General features: G+C 34.9%; 2 protein-coding genes across 4 annotated transcripts in view; one reads left to right on the top strand and one right to left on the bottom strand.

Annotated features, from left to right (window-relative positions):
• The window catches only part of LOC136847086 (thiol S-methyltransferase TMT1A-like), a 55,126-nt gene extending 48,841 nt beyond the window's left edge, over nt 1–6,285 (top strand). The window contains exon 5 of one of the 2 annotated variants that reach the window (XM_067118387.1): nt 3,150–6,285. In XM_067118387.1, the coding sequence (XP_066974488.1) occupies nt 3,150–3,410 (261 nt within the window). In that variant the 3' untranslated portion in view covers nt 3,411–6,285. The remainder of the gene's footprint in view (nt 1–3,149) is intronic. The other variant, XM_067118388.1, reaches the window with a different exon arrangement.
• A 1,789-nt stretch (nt 6,286–8,074) lies between these two features.
• LOC136847084 (centrosomal protein of 164 kDa-like) overlaps nt 8,075–17,150 on the bottom strand; it is an 85,868-nt gene continuing 76,792 nt past the window's right edge. For both annotated transcript variants that reach the window (XM_067118370.1, XM_067118371.1), the window contains one exon: nt 8,075–9,569. In XM_067118370.1, the coding sequence (XP_066974471.1) occupies nt 9,304–9,569 (266 nt within the window). In that variant the 3' untranslated portion in view covers nt 8,075–9,303. The remainder of the gene's footprint in view (nt 9,570–17,150) is intronic.

Raw genomic sequence — 17,150 nt, 5'->3', positions numbered from 1 at the left:
TATACAAGATATATAAAAACAGTCATTGTAAAAATGTGGCAAAATATATGGAACGAAGAACCTGAAAATAATAAATTAAAACAGGTAAAATCCAGTGTTGGAAAATGGAGTTCGTCATATCAGAGAGAGAGACAAGCACAAGTAATTCTGACATGTCTTCGAATAGGCCATACTCATTTGACACATGGACACTTAACCCTTAAACGCCTATTGGACGTATCATACGTCGACTAAAATTGTCTGTTGGGTGCCGAGTAACGTTAAACCGTATGTCGACTACAAAAAATTTCAACCTTCGGTCAACTTTGACTCGACCGAAATGGTCGAAAAAACGCAATTGTAAGCTAAAACTTTTACATTCTAGTAATATTCAATCATGTACCTTCATTTTGCAACAAATTGGAAGTCTCTAGCACAATATTTCGATTTATGGTGAATTTTGAAAAAACTTTTTCTTACGCACGGTATTGTAACTCAGCCGAAAATTTCATAAATTCTTTCGTCATTTTGTCGTAATTTTTGCACTGTTCTATATTAGCCGTTACATAAAGTTTTATATATGAAAATGTGCGCAATTTCATGTACAATACAGCAAAATACAACCCATGGTTGTAGCTTTTATCAGTTTGGAAATATTTTCATATAAACCACGATAACTGCCAAAATTTCAACCTTCGGTCAACTTTGACTCGACCGAAATGGTCAAAACGCAATTTTAAGCTAAAACTCTTATGATCTAGTAATATTCAATCATTTACCTTCATTTTTCAACCAATTGGAAGTCTCTAGCACAATATTTCGATTTATGGTGAATTTTTGAAAAAACTTTTTCCTTACGTCCGCCCAGAAATTCTTTCGCCACGTTGTCGTATTGTTTGCACTGTTTTATATTAGTCGTTACATAAAGTTTTATATATGGAAATGTGCGCAATTTCATGTAGAATACAACAGAAAATAACTCATGGTTGTAGCTTTTATCAGTTTTGAAATATTTTCATATAAATCACAATAACTGCCAAAATTTCAACCTTTGGTCAACTTTAACTCAACCGAAATGGTAAAAAAACGCAATTATAAGCTAAAACTCTTACATTCTAGTAATATTCAATCATGTACCTTCATTTTTCAATAAACTGGAAGTCTCTAGCACAATATTTCGATTTATGGTGAATTTCTGAAAAAAATTTTTTTTATTGCCGTCTGCGCTCTGTAACTTCGGCGAACATATCAGAAATTCTTTCGTCATGTTGTCGTGTTTGCATCGTTTTACATTAGTCGTTACATAAACTTTTATATATAAAAATGTGTGCAATTTCATGTAGAATACAACAGAAAATAGCTCATGGTTGTAGCTTTTATCAGTTTTGAAATATTTTCACATAAATCACGATAACTGCCAAAATTTCAACCTTTGGTCAACTTTAACTCGACCGAAATGGTCAAAAAACGCAATTGTAAGCTAAAACTCTTACATTCTAATAATATTCAATCGTTTAACTTCATTTTGCAATAAATTGGAAGTCTCTAGCACAATATTTCGATTTATGGTGAATTTTTGAAAAAAACATTTTCCTTACGTCTGCGCGGTAACTCGTCCGAACATCTCAGAAATTCTTTCGTCTCGTTGTCGTAATATTTGCACCGCTTTATATTAGTCGTTACATAAAGTTTTATATACGAAAATGTGCACAATTTCATGTACAATACAACAAAAAATAACTCATGGTTGTAGCTTTTATCAGTTTTGAAATATTTCCATATAAATCACGATAAATAGAAAAAATTAGACTTTCGGTCAACTTTAACTCGACCGAAATGGTCGAAAACTGCCATTGTAAGCTAAAACACTTACAGTCTAGTAATATTCAATCAATTAGCTTCATTTTTCAACAAACGGGAAGTCTCTAGCACAATATTTCGATTTATGGTGAATTTTTGAAAAAACATTTTTTACGTCCGGTGTTACGAATTCATGCATCATTTTGTGATAATATTTTCTCTGTGTTGCTTTGATCGTTTTAAAATTTGTTATATACTAAAATCATCGCAATTTAGTGTACAATACAACTAAAAAAAATTAACTCATTAGCTTTAACCGTTTTGCTTACAGTTCGATTTGTATACAATTGTATACGAGCTTTTTTTTTCGCTGTCATATATTCCAATATTTATATATGATAATGATATTTTTTCATTTCTGATGGTTGCATACTAAACTTCAGGCAATGAAAAAAATGAGCCAAAATGAACTCTTAATCTTAAAAACTAAGCGTGCTGTGATTTTTGAAAAACTTTTTTCCGCTTGGCGCTAACTCACCGAACATAATGGCATATGGGAGACGTTTTTTGTAAATAGGGCTTCAAGCGTTTAAGGGTTAATGAACAGTCCATGGCCCTCTTCCCAAATGCCCAGATTGCAATGTGCTGATAACAGTTAAGCATATACTGTGTGAATGTCTAAAATATAACCTGCAGCGATTATCAAATTTTGGAAATAGACCGATAGAAGAAATTTTGTCATAATCTTCAACATTCTCAATAGCACCCATTTTAATGTTTATGAGAAGCTGCAAATTAATTGGAAAAATATAAAAAAAATAATCAATCAGTATAATGAATTTTAAAACAAGTAAATTTTATGATTTTACTTAATTTATTTTGAATTTTGATATACCTTTTTAGTGAGAATGTATAGAAGCATGAGTTTAAATGTATTTATTGTGTGAGTGTTTTCCAGTATGAAAGCGTATGCCTTTTTACAGCTTTTAATTTAATTTTCATTTTCGTTCATCATCATTGACAAGTGACCTATTAGGTCCCAGTGCTAGGCTTCTAGCCTAGACTTGTCATTTCATCATAATCCTTCGGGCCAGCCCTATGAGAGCTGATGGTCAGCTCAGTGGTCTGGTTAAACTATTTTAATAATAATAATAATTGTATCTGTATCAGGTTCCTTGCTGATTTTCTGACATCTTTACCCATCTGGTCGCCAGAGGGCTTTATTATAGTATCTGAATATGCTTATATTTGAAATATACAGTACTTAATCATTAGAAGCTGGTTGTAATGTCATCATGTGGTGGTATGGATTCTTTAAAAGATTTCTGGGTTTTTATTCTGCATAACTTAGTGTTGCATTTCTTTTGCAGGGAGGGAAGTTTTATTTCTTGGAGCATATTCGAGAGTTTGACCCCAAGAAGCACTTCTGGAGACAAAAGATTCAGGATTTTCTAACTTCATGCAGACTATGGCCTTTCCTCTTTGATGGTTGCTGTCTTAATAGAGACATGTTACCGTATATTGAGAAAGCAGGTTTCTCAAAGGTTGATGGTGAACGATTTTATGCTCCTATTTCTAATATTTTACTCTATCTCATTAAACCCCAGCTCAAAGGAATTGCAGAAAAATAAGACATGTTTTTAGAATACAATACATTGTTGTTACAGAAAGACAGCTTCTCTTAATGTGTTATTGATACAGTACCAATGTTGGTGCTTTGAACAGAAAGTACTGTTTCTGACACAGGTTTTATACTGTATCTAGATAAATCAGTATTAGTTGAGCGGTTTTCAGATGTTTCATAGGGCTTTTAAGATTTAAGTCCTTTTCTACTTTCTCAAGGTATTTACTATTTTGTAAGCCATAATATAGAATTATTTGTATTTTGTTATGTGTGGGATGTCTGTTTGTAAATGACTGAATTTGTGGTTTAGTATCATGTTTGTAGTATTATATGAGGTGAACAACATTGTTTTTTGGTGTGCATTTGTCAGTTACCGTACCTTTTTCAGGTAACAAAGGTAGTGTTTTATTACTAGTACACAGTTTTGTATTGAATGCAGTGTCACAATAATTTTTACTGTTGAGTTTAGCTCTACAGGAATCTTCATATATGCTAAAAGTATTTTCTTACTTGTGTAATTTAAATTTCAGGAGAGACTTAACTTTTGTGTGACATCATTTGTTCTTTGTGGTGCAACAGCTCAAAGATTATATTAAAAGAACAGTTGTGCTACATAGAAAAATCTAGATTTAATACTTTGTCATAGTAGATCTCATGATTTGTTAATAACTAGATCTCATGTTTTAAAGAAAGACACATCCATTCTTAATTAAAACAATGTTTCTACTTAGTAAACTGATACTCATAGCACTGCCATTTGCAAATATTAAGACTTGGTGCTCATGCAAATAAAATGGTATTGAGAATTGTTTAAAACAGGTCTTTTAAATGATAGTTGTATATTGACTACCTCTCATGAGAAGATAAGTAAGAGTTGTTGTTGTGGGTCTGGAAAAAGAATTCTGGGCATTAGTGCTTGGTCATTTCCCTTGCCATTATTTCAAGAATATTTTCAATGAAATATAAAGTTGGTGGAGACAAAGATGAGTGGTTTACTGATGCAAGAAATGTTGAACCTTTAGAATATTTCCAGTAAAGTAGTACCTCATTATAACAGGTGCTTGGAGGGTAGGATTTAATATGTCCATTGTTTGTAAATTTTTCCTATTAGTAATTGATGGATATACAGGTTCTTAAATGTGTTAAAATCGGATTTGAAATTGCCTGCTGAAATTGATCATTATAGGTTAATGGCACACTCATACTCACATGAGATCACACCAGTGATATAGTAACTGGAGAAGAGTTTAGTGATTAGGGTAGGTGATATTAAAAGTAAGCATTTTATTTAATGTTCATATTACTGTACTTCCATTTCCATTTCACATTGTATACATTTTAAGGAGAGGATATTTGGAATTAATGAGTTTTCATTGTGTAGCGATCTGTATAAAAATTACTTTCTTAAAAATTTCATTCTAATGCATGTGTAGAGGTGTACTTTTTAAGAGCATGTAGTACAGATTTTGAGATGATATGATCAATATCTGAAGTAGACTTTTTAATTTGTGGGCAGATTTAACATTGAGCTGTTTGACTAATGTGCTGAAATATGGAAGGAGAATGAAAAATACTTTCTCTGAATACAGCAGCTTATTTTGCTCCGGTAATTGATTTAAGTCATTCAATATCAATGTTTTATTAGTACTATGCAGTGGTACTTCCAAATGTTCATACTAGACTATATCATGAGGTAGCCATATAGTTTGGTTTGAAGCATTGATCTGAACCAAAACAAAAGGCTATCTAAGACAATGGTTTGTGTCTGGGAAAATTAAATTTTAAAAAATCTTTGAGAACCTACCTCCTTCAATAGTTTGGATCTAATATGTAGCAAAATCATCAAAGAAATAAACAAATTGTAGGGAAAAGTTTTGGAGTTTTTATGGGTAAAATGTACTTAAAAGAATTAGTAGAATAGTTTTTGTAAAATGTGATTAAGAAGACAAGGATAAAGAGATCAAATTTGCCATCAAGTAGCATAGTACATGTTGGCACTGTGTTGTTCATTACTGTAAAAGTATTACAAGGTATGTGGAAGTTTATGTTAAGGAATATTTTGTTTTTAAACCAGTGGATCTTATTTTCAGTAAGGGGAGAAAGTTGTGTTAATAGAATGAAACCCCACAAGCATCCTTTTCATTTTTTTTTTTTTTTTTTTGTAAGTACAATATAGTTATCTTCACTGTAAGCATTTGTTTGATTAACAGTGTATACTGTGTGGCTGTAAACAGTTATAAAATTCATGGTTGAGGATCCAGAAAGTCTTGATCATGGTAGATAGAGTCATCAGTTTTAAGTAGTGTGTTTTATTTAAGCATATGAAAGTTACCAGAGCAACAGCTTGGCTGATTTTCATTTTAGCATTTATTAAAAATTGTCAAAAGTAAAATATAAATAATTAATTTTTTGTACAACTAGTGAGTGTAATAGTTACTTGAACTTACGTGCTACACTTTGAAAATCTTTTAAAAGTTCTTTACAGATCTAATAACTATCATGCATTATGCAGATTTGTTTATACAAAAAGACATTTTCATGATGAAGCTGTAGGTTAAAACTTAATAAGCAAAGTCATTATTTAGGTGGTACAGTATTTTCACTACATGATTACATATTCATTTATTCTTTGCTCTGTTGGTGTACTTGTATTAGTACTCTCAACTCATTTTTGTCCCACATACTTGTGGCCTTCACTCCCATTAGGTCTGGGTCTTCAGCTATCCCTTTTACCCAATTAAGACCTTCCAACAAATCTTCACCCTGTTGCTTCCATATCTACTGACTTAGGTTCTTCATCTCTGTACGTCACATCCAAACAGTCTGGTTTTCTTTCTGCCACATTCTGGCCATAAATATTAAAATTTTATAACATTTTCAAACTCAGCAATTTTCTTTCAGTACCCATGAGTCCAGTTCAAAGAATAATACAGGCACTTTGCACCCATAATGTATTTAGCAGTAATCTATCCAGTTCTTCATCTAAGCTGCAGATACTTTTTTTTTCCTTCCCTTATTGGCAAGTGGACAAAAGATACAGTGCAGTTAATTTATTTCTCCCTAATGTCCCATTATTGTGAGTAGTTGGCTGCATTAAATTTTGGAAAATCAAAGTAAGTGTTTTAACTTGCAGTGCAAAAGGTTACACTCCCTTAAGTGCAGTCACGTTGTACATGCTTACGAGTGAGTAGCGTTAATACATGATGCCCTGGAGTGGAAGTGATTTCATAACAACTGCTCAGTCAGGCGACTTAGTTTGTGTGGAGGGCGAGAAGCGGCATTTTCAACTTGGAATGGCCTCTGACACTTTCTATGAAGATTTATACTGTATATTATTAGTATTAATGTAAATTCTGTATTGATTGGCTGAATGATGTCCAAGGTGCTGGAGGGAAATACAGTCAGCTATATACACTGAAGGGCTTGGTCCAGTTTCTGAACTTAACGTGATAGGAAGGTAAAGGAGTATGGGAGGGACTTCAGTATCAAGATTGTAACCATTATCTCTGTTGATGTTTTGGACCAATTTTTACTCTACTACACTCAACTCTTTGTGTGAAAGAGGATGTCCTTGATGTGTTCATGACTTACGGGGTTCCATTGGACTTCATGTTACGCAAGATCAGTCTGGAAAAAGAGGGTGTTGCTGAGTGAGCTGCTTGAGACAAAGAAAAGCCACTGTCCAATGAGGGGTTGATGATGATCAAGCAAGAGCAATTAGCAGAAGGTAATATTGTTATGGAAGAAGAGGCAAAAGCTTCCAAGGTATTAGACACGAGGGTGGTTTTCAGGCTATCCTTACACATTGAAGGATGCCATTTCCCTTCTGGAGTTATTGCTTAGTATGCCTTCCATGGCACTCACTGAATGGTAGCAAAAATTCCTGCAACCACCTTCCAGCCCCCCAACTGCATTGCCCTCTGCCTGTTATTTTAAATTTGTTCCCATCAGTTTTTCCTCACAAATTTGTCAGACTTCTTCAAGCTTTACTTTGGCTCCATTTTCAGTTCCTCATTTAAGGACAACTCCTGTGGGCAAGCCCTGTGAGATTCTGAAGATGATTGGTGTTTTTGTTTAACTACCTTTATAAATGTGGATGCCATCAACGGTGGGTGTGTGTGCGTGTGGTACCAGCGTGTCCGTACTAACTGCAGATCTATGGCTATATGCACAGATGCTGGAGAAGAATGCCGCACCGTGAGAATTACATTGTTCTACCCTCCACTTACGAGCTATCCCTCATACAGCTCTCATCAACCTTCAGTAACAACATTAAGAATCATTGTCTAGTGGAGGTACCATCCTGTGTTTGATGATGAATTATAGCATCATTTTACTCTGAGGGTAGGGGAAATCATCGAAGACGAGGAAGTGTTTCGGTGAGTACTGAATATTTTTATGCAAATTATTCAAAATTCTCCTGCAGACTTTTTTACATTTATATATAAAGGGAAGGTATTTGATCTTGTTACAGGGTAAAAGAGAATTTTGTAGGCTTATGGGATAGGTGGTTTATAATCTTGAAGAAATGATGTTAGGCATACAGTAATATTATTTACCATTGGTCACAAATAACAGCTAAACTATAAACACAGTGCCAACTGTATGGCTTTCAGCTGTAAAATTATTTTGGCAAATACTCTTCAGGATGTTACTTAAAAGAAAGGCCTGTTTAGGTACAAAAATATATGTATTTACATACTGTATATTAACAAACTTTTTTTTATTAATTCAGGTCACTTACAAAGTGATTGGCAGGTTATTACAATCAATTTAGACAGGTAATTAAACTAGGTCATACTAAACGTCACATCACAACCAAACGGTGAATATAATGGGAAACCCTATAAGGACACAGTACCTTCCAAATATGTTCATATGCAGTGTATTTTAATTTGGTGTCAATGAGCTCTTTATCTGTGACAAAGCTCCCTTGAAACTGTTGACAAAAAAGTAAATTAAAATATGATTACTTAATGAATTAAAATTCATGGAGCACATCACTGTACATAAAATATATTTTTTGCAGATTAGTCAAACTAAATTAAAATATGAATACTTAATGAATTAAAATTCTTCGGCACATTACTGTACACAAAACATACTTTTTGCAGATTAGTCGTATGAAACTGGAAATGTAGCACAGTCATCAATTCATACATTTTTCAATGTGGAAAGAGACCGAAAATATAAAAAAATATTTAGTTGTGCATACAGTACTAAATTATAACGATAAACAAAACAACAACACTGATTATATAAACATTTCAGAAATACAGTACAAGATATTTAAAATTATGAATGACTAGATGTGTTTCATATAAAAATTAGTTTAATCTTAAGATACAAAGAATGAGCAACAAAAGGGTAGCTTAAAATAACATTTTATTTTCACTATTATCTAAGAAGTGTACCACATGGCTACCCAACTTCCAGTTACATAAAAGTTCCCCACTTTGCACTTTCATGAATGTTACTAATTGCTGTCTACCATTCCCATTTAATCCAATTTTTAAAGAACTCTCCCAATAACCAATCTGGAAAGTCGGAGAGAAAGAGCTGCAATATTTCTTTTCCTGAAGTATAATTAAATAACTAGTAGCCTTAATATAAAAAAACATATTTTATAAAATTAGATTACAACTTCTGAAACTGAATTCTCTTGTGGAAAATATTACCTATCAAACCAACAATAAAAATTGATGCAGAGAAAGGAAGGTAACATTACACCATGTAGATTCCAAGTGTAAATTTGTAATATTAATAAAATCATTCCCAGTAATTCGAAATCTTGGCCTAGATAGATACTGGCAAATTTGGAAATTTAGGTTAGATTTACTACAGTATATTATTATGGAAGACAGTATTTGATAAGTTAATAGTTGCTCCACTATAATATGTCAAACTTCTTTTGGAGCAGCGCTAATAGCTTGAGCATTGTTCAACCAGGAACGTAGGTCCTCAATTTTCTGGTTTAAATCAATGTCTTCTTGCTGACCAGGTTTAAAAGTTATTCCACTTAAGAGTGCAGTATCTATTTTGCTGTCAGATGCTGTCTTGCCATTATTCATGAAGCCTGGAGAATTCTTTTTACCAACAAGTAAAGAGGATTGACCAATAACTTGTGTGGGCCATCCAGCTTTACCACCAAGAGGGACTGTCATCTCTGAAAGTAAAGTTATTAATTAATATTCTCCAGTTGTTCTGCAAAGAAATAAATGAAAGCTCAAGCAATTTCAGCTAGCAGTTTCAGATACACCACTTACGCCAATTTCAATGAAGTTTTTAGGCTCTTAGAGTGTGAACTTGTGTAAAATATCAATTTTTTATCAGTTCATAGCTGTAAGAAAAATTTGTTACATTTCTAAAGAAAAAAACTTGAGAAAAACTGCATTATTTAAAGTTCAACAGGTCTTCTTTCAGTACTGCTAGCCGAAATCCAACACGGTTTTCTTAATGGTTATGAATCCACTGCAATATTTAGACCTTACCTGGGATAAATTGCCACATCTTGAAGGGTGCTAGACAAGAATAGGGCAATGATAGCAAAACTTGCCTAACAAAACTGTTCAGGAAGGTATCTATAATGCAACTATAGTCAGTGTTGGAGACTGCTAGGAGCAACACAGAAATATAAATCTAACAGGGAATGAAAGATTTCAAGAAAGACCTTAAATAACCAGTTGTCAGGAACAGCACTATGGAGACCAACAGAATGCCAGAGAGCAATGTCAAGAGTTCAATGGCCTACAATATTCAGAGCTCAACAGCTTATGGTACTGAAAGGGTAATGTCTAATGCTCTACAGTCTATGATATCAAGAAGGCAATGTCAAGATCTTAATTGGCTACAATACTGACAGTGCAAAGCTGAGAATTTAATGGCCAGTGAGAGCGCAATGCTTACAATATTGACGAGGCAACATTTGAGAGCTTGCAGGACTATGGTATTAAGAAGTCAACATCAAGGAAACTACTTTACTGAGAAGCCAGTGTGTCAAGAGTTAAACTGTTTCTAGCTTCAAGAGGGCAATAGAAAAATGTTGAAAACTCGATGGTGATCAATATCACAAAACCAATGTGTAATATATAAGCATCATTATGAATGGCAAAAATCAGAAGGCAAAAGATGGAGGACAGTGGGATAAAACCCGATCTCTGATTAAAATTTTCAATAGAGAGTTAAAAAAAGCCTTTTTGTAATATCACAAGTATTTAGCAATTTTACGCATTCCATGATATACAAACCTCTTATAAAATATGTGCTCTACCACCCACTGCATTGCAGTGTCAGACAAGAATGAAGCTATCAAATAAAAAGAGTTAGTCTTCCTAATTCTGCTCACATTCTCAATTTTAAATAACTGCCATGGTTTCTTATGGCTCAGTGCATATGTTGGCTCTGACTTATGACACATTTTCTCTCTTTTCTCCATTCTGGAAATGGTATGTAGCCTACCATACAATATTTGGTATTATGCTCAACTTGTGTACTCTAATTTACAGACTGAAGGCTAAACTTTTTCACTGCTTCTTAACTTTAATGACCACAAGTTGCTATTAAAGTACTGTATTGTTTTTGTGGTCTCTGTGATGTATGATTACTGTGCATCATAAGCAGTGCCATGGTTTCTGAAGGCTCAGTGCACATGTTAGCTCTGACTTATGACACATTTTATCTCTCTTTTCTCCATTCTTGAAATGGTATGTAGCCTACCATATAATATTTGGTATTGTGATCAACCTGTGTACTCTAATTTATAGACAGAAGGATACACTTTTTCATGGCTTTTTACCATTAATGACCACAAGTTGCTATTAAAGTACTGTATTGTTTTTGTGGTCTCTGTGATGTATGATTACTTTACATCAAAAGCAGTAAAAAAAACTTAGGTCATGTTGGTTGTTGCACTATTCTATCTGGTATTTTATGCTATTTGTACGTGAGATGGATGACCATGGCTTTTTTCTATCTTATATTTTATTTACAGATACATTTGGTTCAGATGAGTGATATGTAGTTTCATTTGGTTGATAATTCCAGTGACAGCCATATTTTAAATTTCTTGGATCAAGGGCATTAGCTACAATATTACATATGTTTGATACTTTTCTTAAGTATGAAATTTTTAAGGAATTCCAGGCTTTGAGGGTAGAGGGATTTTTCAACCCTGATGCAAGGCTCATAGGACTGCACATACATGAAGATGGCACATATGTGCAGAGAGGTACTATTCAAGGACACAAAAATTTGTTATGGGGCAATGAGAGCTTAACACTTTATATAAGAAGAGCAAACCAAGAGCGCAATGCTGAGTGTGTGTGTCCTATGAGAAGGTAACACAGAGTAAGTGATGGTCTACAAGAGGGCAAATCAGAGTGTATGATGGCCTACAATTCTGAGAGGATGTCATTGTAAGCACAATATCAAGAGAAAATGACACCATTAAAAACTCCATGGCCCACAAGAGGAAAACTCAAGTTCAATGATTTAATGAGAGAAAAACTCTTGAGAGGGTAATGGCCTGCATTGCCCTCTGAGGGGTTGATGTCAAGAACTCTGGCATATGAGAGGACAATGTCCTACAATATCAAGAAGGTAATAATGACAGTGTGATGGCCTACACTATCAAAAATATGTTGAGCAAATGTCATCAAGAGCACAATATAGAGAAAGGAGAATGTCTAGGACTTTGCACACTAACAAAAGTTAACATCATAGGCAGGATGATGTACAATACAATGCCAGGTTGATGTGACAGCCCATGGATGGTATACCCAAGCTAAAGATGGCCTACAATATGGATAGGACAATATCCAGAATTCAAAGGTCTAAGCAAGGACAAAGTCATGAGCTCAACAGGTTTCAACAATGGCGTACAATATCCAGAAGGTAATGTCATTGGGATTGAAAACGTAACTGCCAATACTGAGAGGATGACTTCAGAAGTACGACAAAATGGCAGGTTTAGCCTACAAGAGGTCAGATGGCGTATTAATGCTGAAAAGGTGTCATTGAAAACGTAGTACAGAAAAGATAACATAAGAAAACTTGATGCGATGTCTTACAACATAAAACCTGCAAGAGCTCAACAGCCTGTAAAAGGACAATGGAGTATGATGCTGTATTACAGAGGTAACACAGAGCAAGATGTGCTACAATATATTATTATTACAGTATTATTAAATAGTATAACCAGACCTTCAACTCATTTATTTAGCTCTCAAAGTGGATCTGTCTTTACCAATAATGATACAGGCAGTCCTTGGTTATTGGCGATCCGGTTGTACAGCACTAGTCTAGTGATGAAACTCGGGGTCGATACATATCTAACAGAGGTGCCAATCTCCGATTATTGGTACCGAAAATTGCCAATTTTTGGTTATCAGCAATTTTTGCTTATCGTCACACTGTCGGAATGGAACCCCCGCCGATAACAGGATTGCCTGTACTATTAAATTTTATTATTAAATTACACCTCTTATAAATTTTTAACTGTAATTATTAACTCCACTTTCTGTACATACAGGGATGGTGTCGTGGGTTAGAGGTCAAGAGCAATACATTCTCTGATATTGAGAAGAGAATGCAGAAAGCATGATGGCCTACAAGGATAATCTCAAATGTATTATGGCCTATGATACTGAGATGATGCTATCAAAAGAAAGGTACAGAGGACACAATTTCAAGGGCTCAAAGGCCAGGTAGGTGACAAAGCCCTACAAGAGGGCATGTCAAGGGTTTAACAGCCTGCTAGAGCTCAACATCTTGACCTCGATGGCCTGCAATAATGAGAGGTTGTCATCTATAGCACAATACAGAGAGAAAATGTAAAGCTTAATGTCAGGTGTGATGGCCAAAGCAGACAATAACCCTACAATATCAAGAACATGAAAACTACACACAACGTTGAGAACATACAGAATACAACATTGCATGGATGCTATCAAAAGCATAATGTGAAGAATTATGACAGTGCACCACCCTTACAGAAGTGTATACCAAAAAAGTGGGGACCAAAATATTGAGAAGATGCTGTGAAGAATACAGGTCGTACAACAACACTGAACTTGATGGCCTGGGATACTCAAAGAACATAAGTGCACAATGGCAACTGATATCAAGAGGGTGAAGTTGTGAGAATGACTGCCTATAATAATGAGGTTAAGATTATGGTATATGATAGCATAAGGAAAACGTTGAGAGCTTGATGCCCTATATTATTAAATCAAGAGCTTGACATGCTTATGGGAAAACATCATGAACTGGATGGCTTGCAAACATGCTTGTGGGAAAACATCATGAACTGGATGGGTTGCATGAGGGCAAATTTGAGTTTGGCCTATAATACTGAGTAGACATCAATGAGAGCTCAACAGTCCAAGATACTGAGATGGTAACATCAGACCTTGATGGTCTGTGATAACATGAGGACAACATTGGGAGATCAACAGCCTAAAAATATTGTGAGAACAACAGGGTTTGATGGCCTACAATATCATCACTTGATATGCCACCAAGAAGACAATAGTTAGGGTTCAGTACCCTACAAAAGAGCACAACTGCAAAAGGCTTTGAGGCCTACAAAAGTATACCTACCATGGCTTGGCAGCTTGCAAAAGGGCACTCAAGATCATTATAGCTGTCAGGTGGATGATCCCAGAAACTCAGCAATATTGGAGAATACTGTAATATATAAGGCATGAAACACATTCTGTTCTAAATCTCACTGAGACAAACATGATACTGACCGATGACATGATGGAAAAAATACATTAAAAAGACATTGTATTAGTTTGAGACAGAAGGCTGACGAATGCAGTGGAGACAGGAAAGTAATAGACCCTGGTAAGACGACAGAACTGTGATACTCTGAGAGTAACATTTCATCATATTGAAGAACCTGACAGACCAGTACCAGCATGATCATGAACATGGGAGAGACACCCAAACATCTTTTAAGCTAAATGCAAGGGTCTTCATGACTGCTAAACACAACCAATCCTTATTGTTGGTAAAGTTCAAGTGAAGAAATTCTCAACATATCCACAAAATATATTGTAGTGTCATCTGAGAAGGGCATCACCACTTCAGGCATTAACCAAGCCAGCACTTAGAGGATGAGTATAAACCACAGTGAGAAATATGTCACAACACTAAACAAGTTGACTGAACCCTTTATGTGGTGAGTCAATGTGAGGGTATTCATCAAGAACAGGGAGCAGTAGTTGTTGTCACTACCTGCTATGCTTATGGCACACTGACTTTCAGATCAGAAGCAACCAACCAATTCACAGAGCCTATGATGCCTCATTTGAAGCTAAGAACCTCTTGGACATTTTCTTTCCAATAGGGCACAATGTGCTAAATGCTTATGAGGGAATGTATAACCAGCAAATGTGCATTCCTTGTTTTTATTCATTGCTCTACATACCTTGACTTTGCAAGGTCTGATTTCTGGTGTTGGAATGGACACTAATCACACTATGCAGACTTACAACAAGAGCTGCACCTCAACTGCCCTTTCATAGGCTACATGGCTTTTCTGGTAAAGCAACTATACCTCAGAATAATATAGTGCTCAATCAGTCCTCCCAAACTTGGCTTACAGTTGCACAGCTTTGGCTTAAGGGTAGAATGATGTTACCTTATATTGCAGCTATATTCAGGTCCTGTATTAGCCTCCTTTGTTAAAATGCAGCTAAACTTTGTTTTGGAAAACTAGCTTTCCCTAATGAAAGGTTCCACCAACTGAGTACATATCCAGCCTCCTGGTAACACACACACCTTGTTCATACAAGTATTATAAGTTTAACATTTTTTTCTTGATAATCTTTCAAGTTGTGGTTCTTAATACTTACAGACACAATCAGTCAATAATAAGCAGAGCTGTATGTCACCTTCCACCCAAACAGCACCTTGGCATAAATAAGAGGTTTGTAAATTGTAGGCACATTCAGAAATAATTTTGTTCCTTAAATATAAACCCCAATTGTACTGGGAGCATCTTTATCCCAATCCATCCAACTGGATGACATATATCACAATGGGTACAGGGTGCCCTGTACTGAAGGTTACCTACAAGGAAGTCCAAGTTGTGTTCCTTCAGTTAATAACTGAATTTCTTGCTAAAACTACACCACACCCAGCAATGTATCCCCAATTCAATATAGGCAGTCCCCAGTCTTCAGCAGCCTTGGTTATCAGCAATCCGGTTTTACAGCGCTTGTCCACTGACAATGATAATTGGATTTTTGGCGGCGATATGCGCAGATCTCCACTTACTGGCGCCGATCTCCGGTTATTGGTTATTGGCACCAATAAGCTCTGTAACCGCCGATTTTCGGTTATCGTCACACCGTCAGGAACGGAACCCCCGCCGATAACCGGGGACTGCCTAAATGGTTCGTAATTAAAGAACAAATTCATTAGTTATAAATTTAGTTTTGAGGGTTGTGATTATATGACTACACAATAAAAGAAAATTGAAATCCAGTGACAATAGTTTCATACTTGACAATAATTCTATTTAACATTATAAAAGCATAAATCCTGATGATTTCTTTCTTTAAACTAAGTGACTAAGAAATTTCCTCAACATACCTTGCTCAAATTTATCTGGGTGATTTATCAAATGTTGAATGTGTCAAATATATGTTGGCTATTTACCGAATAATGAATGTGTGTCAAAATGCAATGTTTGCAAGTCTACAAAATATGCCAAATACCATTTAATATATCTGTTTCTGTACTTTTATCTTCAAAGGAACAAAATGCATAAAAACATGGAGTCAAAATTTATTATTAATCATGCCTTCATAAAAAAAACTGTAATATTGAAATCCAGCCTTTTTTCTAGTAGTGCTATCATGTCTTAATGAAAATTCAAAGCATGTAAATACTTAATCTTAACAAAGAGCCTGTAATGTATACAAACCTGAAATGTGCACCCCATAAAGTACCTTGTGAACATGACAACACTCAATATGTACTTGAATAAATAGTATAAGCACTACTATGAATTTTTTATTTCACAAAAATAGAGACAAGATCTTAAGACCTTTAAAACTAGTCTTTGCTTGGGTTCAATGGAAGTCTTTAGAAATGGCTTGTACCAACAATATTGAAATAATGCAGCAACACTTATTATGCATACTACTATGAAGATAGGCAGATGTTACAGTTAGAAAAAGACAAGATAGCCAAGGTTGATGATACTATAGCAAAGATTTGAACAGCCAACTGAAGAGGATAGAACTACGGCCATGTGAAGGAGGAAATGATTTATATACAGATAATAATGTACATCCTAGTAAATACTATAACTTTAAAAAAATGGTGGAGCACCTGTCAGACAAATTTAGGTTCAACATAATGCTACTTCACGGCAAGCTACCAGTCATTTTAAAAATTTAAAGAGTTAAAAATTGGCAAAAACTACAAATATTTTCTTTCCACATAACCTTGTACTAGTCAGTTCAAAAGGTTAATATAATTATAAAAATTGGCAAAATGAGGCTATGGATAATTTCTACCCAGATACCTTGTAATGATGATTTTGAAAGAATGCATTTAAATAAAAAAAATTCATATAAATGGGAAGTAACAGTATCCATTCAGTAAACCAATATCATTCACGACAGCAAAGGAAAGGGATGAAAAGTGACAAGCAGACAGGAAACAGTCAGGCTACATGGGCAATGAAGTGAGCTTATTGTGACAAGCTAGGCACAGAGATGACAGACGG

This window comes from Macrobrachium rosenbergii, chromosome 16 (assembly GCF_040412425.1).
Source record: "Macrobrachium rosenbergii isolate ZJJX-2024 chromosome 16, ASM4041242v1, whole genome shotgun sequence".
NCBI classification, from domain to species: domain Eukaryota; kingdom Metazoa; phylum Arthropoda; class Malacostraca; order Decapoda; family Palaemonidae; genus Macrobrachium; species Macrobrachium rosenbergii.
This window is presented reverse-complemented; position numbering and strand designations above follow the sequence as displayed.